Genomic DNA, 10841 nt, shown 5'->3' on the forward strand with positions numbered 1-10841 from the left:
GTCCCCCTTCCACCACCAAGTAAGTGTGTAGAGGGTGTGTAAAGGAATAGAGAAGGTGTAAGAAAAATGTAAACCCTTAGGGGACACATTAGAAGCTTCCATCTCAACTAAAAACATATCCCCCAATTTGAAACCCACCCTTATTTTGAAAAAAAAAACCAGTACACTGTTTCACTAGATATGCTGACCTAATTAAAAAAATCGAACCATATTTTTTTAAGTATGCTTTTGGAAACGATAGTAACTAAATATCAGCCCCGTGTAGTCCTCTGAAGACTTTATATTCTCGGAAAAATTCTTTTGGGCATGAAAATGTGCTCGAGCTTGATGTATTTTGAGCATTTTGAATTAGGATTTAAAAAGTTATATTTTCTATTTTTATTAATAATGAAATAATTTTAATTTCGCGGGAAAATGTATCGCTTCAAAATTCAAATTGGAAAGGGCGCTTAACTTGAATGGTAAAAAAAGAAGTGAAAGTAATAGAAAACATATTATTCGCAATAAAAATGTGCCTTATTCAGGGCTTCTACAATATCCCCATTTATAATTTTTTTGGGTATAAAACCAACCACACATCTAGAAAATTAATAATATTAATGTAAAAAAAAAAAATAATTTTGTTTCTTAATACATTTTAAACACTTTTTAGTTGAGTTTTCAAATAAAAAAGATATATTTTCAACCTACGAAATGAGTTTTCAACTAAAATGATGAATCTTGAAGCAAAAATATAAATTTTTAACCAAAACGATTAATTTTCGTCTAAAAAACATCAATTTTCAACCAAAATTAGAATATTTAAAATATTAGAAAAACAAATGTTCAATAAAAAAAAGAATGATGGAAGAGTTACAGCTTCAGCTAAAAAAAAGTTCTACCAAAAAGAAATGAATTTTCGGACAAAAAATTAATTTTTAATCAGAGTGGTGAATTTTTAACCAAAAATATGCATTTTTGCCCAAATTTTTTTTTGCAAATTTCAAATTTTGGATTTTTTGAAAAATCAAAATTTTTAAAAAAATTCATGGTATTCTATGGTCAATTTAAAGACATTTTTATTCCATGGAACTTTTTTTTTAATGTTTCAAAGGTTTTGAGAAAAACAAAGATGATGGAAAAACTCAGTTTTTGGAACATTTTTGCATTTTGTCCGCCATTTTTGAAGAAAAATATATATATAAATTTTTTGTTAAAGTTTAAGAATTTTGTGCACCGATGGTTGAAGAAAATTTAAGATATTAACGTAATTTATGTCTAAAACAAAATTTAAAAATCAAACATTTATCACCATTTTTGTATGCAAAAACCGTCATATTTAATTTTGAAGTCAAAATATTCGAATTTTGACGACGGATTCGAATTTAGCTCACCCAAAAACATAAGGAACAGTACTTTTGATCTATTATTGTTTTGTTATACCCATAAATTTTGCGGTCAAACTCATTTTATTAAAGCTGTCATCAAACAAAGTAATTCAGTTTTTAATCCAGAAGCTGAATTTTCTACCAAAAAAGATAGTTTCAATCAAATATATAAATTTCCAATTAAAAAAGATAAATTTTCAAACAAAAACTAGAATAGTTCAATTTCCAATTAGAAAAGTAAATTTTAAACAAAAAAAAAACGATATTTCAGCAAAATTAATTTTTTTTTCAACCGAAAATTTAAATTTTCAAGCAAAAATGGAATAGTTACAGCTTCAGCTAAAAAAATGATTTTTCAACTAAAAAAAACAACGAATTTTTAGCCAAAAACATGAATTTTTGACCAAATAGTGGAATTTTTAATAATATAAGGAATTTAAAGATTGCAATTATTTTTGTTCGCTTTGATAATAATTAATAAATAAGTGTTGCACTGTAAAAAAATCGTTAAAATTTAAACGAAAGATAATGAGTAAAATAAGCAGTAAAACTGTTTTTTAAACGCAAATTATTGCTAACATGAATTTTTAATAATATTAACGAAAGAATTTATTAAAGTTGTCATCAAACATTTTTTAAAGGTATGGTTCACAAATGCAGTTTTTTGTTCTACAACGTTGTAAATATTTATTTAGTCTATAAATCATATTCTTAATAATATAAAGCGTTAAAAATATTTGAAATATTTGTAATAATAGATAATTTTTGAAGTATAATTAATTTTGATAAATGTCTGTAGTAAAAGAAAGTAAATTGTTTTCTAGCTTTAAAAATAAATATAAATTTTTATAGTTTAGTTGAATTAAGCGTGAGTTTTTATTTTCAATGAACATTATAAATGTAAATCTGATTGAAATTTACAATCTTGACAATTTATAATATTTACCTATGGCAATGTTGAAAATTAATTCAAAATAAATCAAAATAATTCACTTTTCATTAGTGCTTATTAATGTATCGGAAATTTAATATGCTAAAAAATATTTTTTTGAGATAAATATAGGCGATAAATGTATTTTAAACAAATAAATTAAATTTGTATTTTCCCCATGGGTTTGAATAATTGTCGAATTAAAAGAGTACAGCTAAATATACTGCTCTAATGGAAAATGCAGTCCGAAATTTTAGTACACTCTTGTGTTTTTTTCTGTAAAGTCATCTTTCGAAGACAAGAGGAAGGAAAACTTCGAAAAGGGACAAGCGGAATTGGAACGACGACGCAAAGCGTTGCTGGAGATCCAACGGAAGGAGCAGGAAGAACGCGAACGCAAAGAGCGAGAGGAAGCTGAAAAACTGGAAAAAATAAGGTTTTTATTCTGTTTTATAAGAATTTTTGGCTGTAAATTTTTCTGAAATGTTCTTATCTTTAATACTATCGCTTACCAGATTGGAACAGGAGAGACGCCGTCAGGCGGAAATTGAAAAGCAGATGTTGCGACAAAAGGAAATTGAGCAGGAGAAAGAGGAGCAGCGAAAACGAGCGCAAGAACAGAGAGAGGCAGCACGAAAGTAAGAATTTATCGGGATTTTTCTTTTTTTTTTAATTATAGCTAAAAGTCTCACAAAAACGAATGCTGTAAACATAATAAAATGAATTCAAAATATCACTATAAATATTTTCACAAGACTGAAACAAGTATATAGCGAGCCCAAAATACCGTCCGGGTATAATACACCCAGTTTAGGCTGAGAGGGTTAAAACAGACAACTGATTTTCTGCGTTTTAATAATAGGGAAATGGAGAGGCAGCGTCACCTTGAATGGGAGAAGCAAAAGTCACAAGAGCTTCAAGCGCAGAGGCAGAAGGAGCAGGACATTGTCCTAAAACTCAAGGCGAAAAATCAGACCTTGACTATCGAACTTGGAACTCTCGTAAATATATTTTTAAATGCCTTTTAAATAAATTAAGATAGTTATATATTATTAAAACGATCTCACTAGCGCTGTTTCAGGACTCAAGAGTAAATGTTTTTAGAAAAGATAGTAAGATATTGCACTAAATATACTAAAATAACTCAAAACATAGACACAAATTTGAGATACTCATTATGTTCAGATAACAGAAATAGTACAGTATCCGATTGAACACACTTTGACCCTTAAATGGCACACTTCCGTAAAATTACATAAAGAGTATACTGGGTGTTAAATACCCAAGGGTATTCAAAAGTATACTCTACCGACGGTATTGGATAGTTTTTTACAAGAAAATCAATTAATGATGATCAATCTATCTAGTTTGCGGAGAAAAAGGTTTCATTTGAGTTTTTGAATTTTAAAGTAGTTAAAAAAATCCTTTTTGAAAAAAATTTTAAATAACTTCTTTTACTCTAAAATTCATAACTTTTCGATATTTTCATCTAAAATTTTAACTGAATACTTCCGAGATACGGCCCTTTAAAAATAAAATTAGTCTTAAAGTGTTCGCTCCAAGAAAGGTATTTATGTGAAAATGACATAGAAAATTAGGTATTCATGTTATTTGTTAATCTGGCGCCAAATGTTCCATTTTCTTGAATTTGGTACGTTTTGTTGAAGTGCAAATAAGTCGCTGGGTGTTTAACACCCAGTATGCCCTTCAAGGGTTAAGGCAGTATTCTCGAGAATGGGCTCTCCGAAACCAAAAAATTAAACAGTTTTAGATTCAGTATGGCTCCAGCAACCGACTGAACTAGGATTATTTAAAAAAAATTAATTTTAACTATATTTTTTTGCAAAAAACTTTAAAAGTAATCCCACTTTTTTAGGTTTTTTTTTTCTGGGTTTTTCGCCGCCATTTTGTTGTTTTTACATGTAGTATATCAAAAATCCTAGTTCAGCCGGTTGCTGGAGGCATACTGAATGTAAAACTATTTAATTTTTTGGTTTCGGACGACCGATTCTCGAGATTTTACAACAGCCGCGGACTTGACTACTTTTTGAGGATTTGACTGACGTTTTTATGTATAAAAAGTGCATAAAATAAATGAAAAAAATTGTTTTAAACGTCAAACTCAGAAAATTTTCCCTAATGACCCAAGTAACCAGCTCCGCCATTTAAAAGTTTTAAAAAATGCTTTTTTTTTAATTACTATTTTTTAACTGAAAATTTAAAAATTCTATTTTTGTTTGAAAAATGAACATTTTTAATTAAAAATTCAAGTATCTGGTTTTTTCATTATTATTTTTAAATAAAAATTTAACAAATCTATTTTTGGTTGAAAATTGATCGTTTTTAGCTGAAAATTCAATTATCTGGTTTTTGTTTGTTTATTTAAAATTATCATTTTTAACTGAAAATTTAAGAATGCTATTTTTGGTTAAAAAATGATCATTTTGAATTGAAAATTCAAGTATCTGATTGTTTTTTCTTTTTTTTAATTACCATTTTTAACTAAAAATTTGACAATTCTATTTTTGGTTCAAAATTGATTGTTTTTAGCTGAAAATTCAAGTATCTGGTTTCTTCTTTTTAATTATCATTTTTTTAACTGAAAATTTAACATTTCTATTTTTGGTTAAAACTTGATCATTTTTAATTTAAAATTCAAGTATTTGGTTGTTTTGTTTAAAATTACTATTTTTAACTAAAAATTTAATTATTTTATTTTTGATGGCAAATTTATAATTTTTAATTGAAAAATCAAGCGTCTGGTTGTTTTTTGTTTGTTTAAAATTACTATTTTTTAACTGAAATTTTAATTATTTTATTTTTGATTGAAACTTGATCATTTTTAATTAAAAAATCAAGTATCTGGTTTGTTTTTTGTTTGGTTTAAAATCACCTATTTTTAACTGGAAATTTAATTATTCTATTTTTGGTTGAAAATTGATCGTTTTTAGCTGAAATTCAAGTATCTGATTTCTTTAATTTTTCTTTTTAAATTACTATTTTTTAACTAAAAATTTAACAATTCTATTTTTGGTTGAAAATTGATCATTTTAAATTGAAAGTTTAAGCATCTGGTTGTTTTTTCTTTTTTTTTAATTACTATTTTTAACTAAAAATTCGACAATTATATTTTTTATTCAAAATTGATCGTTTATAGCTGGAAATTCAAGTATCTGGTTTTTTTAAATTACCATTTTTTAACTAAAAATTTAACAATTCTATTTTCGGATAAAAATTGATCATTTTGAATTGAAAATTCAAGTATCTGATTGTTTGTTCTTTCTTTTTTTTAATTACTATTTCAAACTAAAAATTTGACAATTACATTTTTTGTTCAAAATTGATCGTTTATAGCTGGAAATTCAAGTATCTGGTTTTTTTAAATTACCATTTTTCAACTAAAAATTTAACAATTCTATTTTCGGTTAAAAATTGATCATTTTGAATTGAAAATTCAAGTATCTGATTGTTTTTTCTTTTTTTTAATTACTATTTTTAACTAAAAATTTGACAATTCTATTTTTGGTTCAAAATTGATCGTTTTTAGCTCAAAAATGAAGTATCTGATTTTTTTTAATTACCTTTTTTTAACTGAAAATTTAACAATTCTATTTTTGGTTAAAAATTGATCGTTTTTAATTTAAAAATCGAGAATCTGGTTGTATTTTTTTGTTTGTTTAAAATTACTATTTTTTAACTGAAAATTTAATTCTACCTTTTGTTAAAAATTGGTCGATTTTAGCTGAAAATTCAAGTATGTGGTATTTTTATTGTCTAATTACAATTTTTTAACTGAAAATTTAATTATTATATTTTTGGTTAAAAATTAGTCGTTTTTAGTTGAAAATTCAAGTATCTGTTTTCTTTGTTATTGTGTAATTACTATTTTTTAACTGCAAATTTAATTATTTTATTTTTGGTTGAAAATTGATTGTTCTTAGCTGAAATCGAAGTACTTCAACTTCAACTTTGCTGGTATGTGACAATATTTTAATGGGCAATTTTGGTGACAAAAACTATTAAACCTTTTTTTAAAAACCTTCAAGAATACCTACATATTTTTTTTCAGATTTTTAGAACTCAAAATAACTGCAGAATCTTAGTTTTTTAGAACTTGGGTTAATTTCACCCAGTGTGTAACCTATAGGATATGCTACTGAAGTGTGACCATCTAGGGTTGAAAATGCGATATACTTGAAATGTGTCCTGTAATGAGAAAAAATATAGTTAGAATAATATTTCTTGTCGTATTTTCAGACTAGTAAAGTGAAAGAGTTGTCGCAGAAAATTTGCGACACCCGAGTTGGTGTTTCGGGTGTGAAAACGACGATCGACGGCATGCGATCGACCCGTGATTCGCAACTGCAGGAAATGGCTGCCTTGAAAAATAAGCTGCGAGAGCAAAATCAGAGACTCTTGACTATAAGTCAGGAGAAAGCGAGGATCGAAGCGAAGAATAAAATGAACGCCGTCCACGACGTGGCTGGACAGGAGCAGGTCAAGATGGCCTTCGCGAACAAGCAGATTACTCTCAAACAGATGAAGGACAAAATTGAAGATTTGCAGCAACAGGTGAGTGTTTACAGTAATCACAGTAACTATTTTCGTCAAAAAAGGTGAATAGGTGACATTTTTTTTTGCTAAAATAGGTGGCAAATGGGTGATAAACAAATGTTTAATATGAAAAAGAAACAAGTTGTAATTTTGCTGTAAACCAGGAGATGACCAGAAATTTTTTTCATCGATTAAAATGGCCACCCTGAAAAATAGAGTATTTACATTTCCACTGAGAACTAATTTTTAATTTAAAAAAAAAAAAACTATTTTTTTACAAGTACATTCAATTTTTTACCTCTTAGTTAAATCCGTTACGAAATGCTTAAATTTCCAAGCAGCAAAGATAAATAGTCTGCATTTTTAAAACATAAAAGTTTAATTTTTAACCAAAAAATTAAGTAGATGAAATTTTATCAAGAAAAATTAATTCTTCTTATTTAAAAAGTCTATTGTTGTGTTTTTGTTTAAGAAATAATCTCTTTAAATTAAAAAACATACTTTTTGTGAAAATTCAACGATTTTTTTTTGAAAAAGTCATCGTTTTTTATAAAAATATTTATACTAAATACCAAAAATGTAATAGTAGATTTTTCAACAACTAAACAAAAAAAGAATTTTCTACCAAAAGATAAATTTTCAATAAAAAAATATGAATTTTCTACAAACGTATAAATTTTCGACAAAAATGACGATTTTTAAAAAAAAATCGTTGAATTTTCACAAAAATATGTTTTTTGATTCAAAAAGATTAATTGTTAAACAAAAATACAATAATAGAATTTTCAAATGAAAAGAATTAATTTTCAACAACAAGAAATGAATTTTCAACCAAAAAATATAAATTTTAATTTAAAAAAAAAATGAATTTTCTACCAAGAAATATAAATTTTCGACCAAAAACGAATACTTTTTAACAAAAGACTTTAATTTTTAACAAAATAGTTTAATCTTTAACTGAATAGTAGAATTTGTAACCAAAAAGTAGAATTTTGAACCAAAAAATGACTCATTAAAAATTCCACTCGTTGGTTGAAAGTTGAACGAATTTTTTCAAATTTCATTTTTTTTCGTTAAAGATTCATAATTTTAGTTGTAGGTTCGTTTTTTTGGTTAAAAAATTAAATTAAAAACTCTTTTTGTTGAAAAAAATGTTTTCAACTGCAAATTCAAATATTTTGTTTAAAAAGTCAACTGATTAGTTGTAAGTAAACCTTTTTGTTGTTATTTCATATTCTCGTTTTCAAAATTAAATATTTTTTATTGAGAATTAGGCTTTTTGGCTTCAAAAGCTTCAAAATTCAACTTTATTTGGTTTAAAAATTCAACTTTTTGGTTAAAAAATTACGTGTTTTGTTGAAAATTCGTCTTTTTATTGTAGAAAATGAATTTTTTGTGTCAAAATCAAATCATGTTGAAAATATTTACTTTTTGGTCAAATCTAACAGTTCTTTTTATTTTTAATTGAAATTTTGTTGTGGAAATGTCAACTGTAATACTTTTTGATAAACATTAATATTTTTTGTTGAAAATTCAACAGTTTGTTTAACAATTTTTTTTCATTTTTGACTGAAATATTTTTCTTGTTAAAAATATAATTTTTGGGTACAAATTTAATCCCTTTTTGGTTAAAAATGCAACTTCTTAGTTGAAGATTTATCTATTTTGGTTGAGGATTAAACTATTTTGTTGAAAATTAAACATTTGGTACAAAATTTAACTATTTGGTACAAAATTCAACTTTTTTGTAGAAAATTCGTTTTCATTGCCGTTGTTTTAATTGAAAATTAATTTTTTGATTTAAAAATGCAGGCTCCTTATCTTTTTTGCTTGAAAATTCAACAATTTGGTAGCGGATTTAACTATGTGTTAAGAAATTTAATGGTTTTATAAACAAATAGTTTAAATTTTTTTTAATGGAAAATTAGTTCTAAGTGAAAATGTAAATACTCCATTTTTCAGGGTGGCCATTTTAATCGATGAAAAAATTTCTGGTCTTCTCCTGGTTTACAACAAATTACAACTTGTTTCTCTGTCTTATTTAACATTTTTTTATCACCTATTTGCAATCTATTTTAGAAAAAAATTTAAATTTTATTAAAAATAAAAATTTATCTTTTTTGATTGAGAATTCATTCATTTTATTTGAAGTCTATCATTGTATTTTTTCAAAAGAAATAATCTTTTTTTTTTTACTTGAAAAGGATACTTTTTGTGAAAATTCAACGATTTTTTTCAAAAAGTCATCGTTTTTGTTTAAAAAATGTATAGTTTTGTAAAAAATGCATAATTTTTTATTGAAAATTTACCTTTTTCGTTGAAAATTAATTTTTTTTATTTAAAAAGTCTATTATTGTATTTTTGTTTAAGAAATATTCTCTTTTAATTAAAAAACATACTTTTTGTAAAAATTCAACGATTTTTTCTTTGAAAAAGTCATCGTTTTTGGTCAAAAATTTATACTTTTGTTAAAAATTTATCTTTTTTGGTGAAAATTAATTCTTTTAATTTAAAAAGTTTATTATTGTATTTTTTTAAAAAGAAATAACCTCTTTTACTTAAAAAGCATACTTTTTGTGAAAATTCAACGGTTTTTTTTTGTTGAAAAATTCATCGTTTTTGGTCACAAATTTATACTTTTGTAAAAAATTCATATTTTTAATTGAAAATTTATCTTTATTGATTGAAAATAAATTCTTTTTATTTGAAAAGTCTATTATTGTATTTTTTAAAAAGAAATAATCTCTTTTACTTAAAAAACATACTTTTTGTGAAAATTCAGCGCTATTTTTGAAAAAGTCATCGTTTTTGTTCAAAAATTGATACTTTTGTAAAAAATTCATATTTTTTTGTTGAAAATTTCTCTTTTTTTCATTGAAAATTTCTCTTTTTTTCATTGAAAATTAATTCTTTTTATTTAAAAAGTCTATTATTGTATTTTTTTAAAAGAAATAATCTCTTTTAATTAAAAAACATACTTTTTGTGAAAATTGAACGATTTTTTTGAAAAAGTCATCATTTTTGTTTAAAAAATTGATACTTTTGTAAAAAAGATTATATTTTTTAATTCAAAATTTATCTTTTTTGGTTGAATATTAATTCTTTTTATTTGAACAGTAATTCTTTTTATTTGAAAAGTCTATTATTGTATTTTTTAAGAAAGAAATAATCTCTTTTACTTAAAAAATATACTTTTTGTGAAAATTCAACGATTTTTTTTTTAAATTCATCGTTTTTGGTCAAAACTGATACTTTTATAGAAAATTAATATTTTTTGGGTGAAAATTTATCTTTTAGTGGAATTTTTTTTTTATTTAGAAATTATCCTTTTATGTTTGAGAGTTAATAATTTTTATTGAAGTCTAATATTATATTTTTGGCGTTTAGTTCAAAACTCTACCAATTGGTTAAAAGTTTATTTATTTTATTGAAAATTGAACTAGGTTCTTAAAAAGACACCTTTTATGTTTAAAATTAATCTCTTGGTTCCAAAAAACTATTATTATATTTTTTTTTATCTTTTTTGATTGAAAGTTAGTTCTTTTTATAAAAAAAAGATTATATTTCTGTTCCAGAATTAATCTGAATTCAACTATTTTGTTAAAAAGTTATATTTTTTATCGAAAATTCAATGTTTTTGGATTAAAAATACTCTTTCATTAAAAAAAATGGTGTTTTTGAGTGAAAAATTCAACTATTTGCTAAAAAATAAAAAAATATCACATTTTGGCTAAAAATTCATCTCTTGGTTAAAAATTCTATTATTTGTTTGAAAATTCAATTGTTTTGTTAAAAAGTCATCTTCTTTGGGTCAAAATTGATCATTTTTGATTGAAAGATAATTATTTTTATTTGAAAAAAATAATATTTTTATTTTAGAATTAATAAAAATTGAACTATTTTTTAAAAAAGTAATCTCTTTTTAAATCAAAATTTCAACTGATTTATTGCACAATTGTATTTTTGGATAGAAAATCCATCCTTTTGGT

General features: G+C 24.4%; 1 protein-coding gene across 7 annotated transcripts in view; it reads left to right on the top strand.

Annotated features, from left to right (window-relative positions):
- Positions 1 to 10841, top strand: part of LOC117181578 (intersectin-1) — a 133286-nt gene that overhangs the window by 57197 nt on the left and 65248 nt on the right. For all 7 annotated transcript variants that reach the window (XM_033374411.1, XM_033374413.1, XM_033374412.1 and 4 more), the window contains exons 9-12: positions 2583 to 2734; positions 2814 to 2936; positions 3161 to 3299; positions 6556 to 6870. In XM_033374411.1, coding sequence (XP_033230302.1) covers positions 2583 to 2734; positions 2814 to 2936; positions 3161 to 3299; positions 6556 to 6870 — 729 coding nt within the window. The remainder of the gene's footprint in view (positions 1 to 2582; positions 2735 to 2813; positions 2937 to 3160; positions 3300 to 6555; positions 6871 to 10841) is intronic.

The sequence above is a fragment of the Belonocnema kinseyi genome, chromosome 10 (genome assembly GCF_010883055.1).
Source record: "Belonocnema kinseyi isolate 2016_QV_RU_SX_M_011 chromosome 10, B_treatae_v1, whole genome shotgun sequence".
Taxonomy (NCBI): Eukaryota; Metazoa; Arthropoda; class Insecta; order Hymenoptera; family Cynipidae; genus Belonocnema; species Belonocnema kinseyi.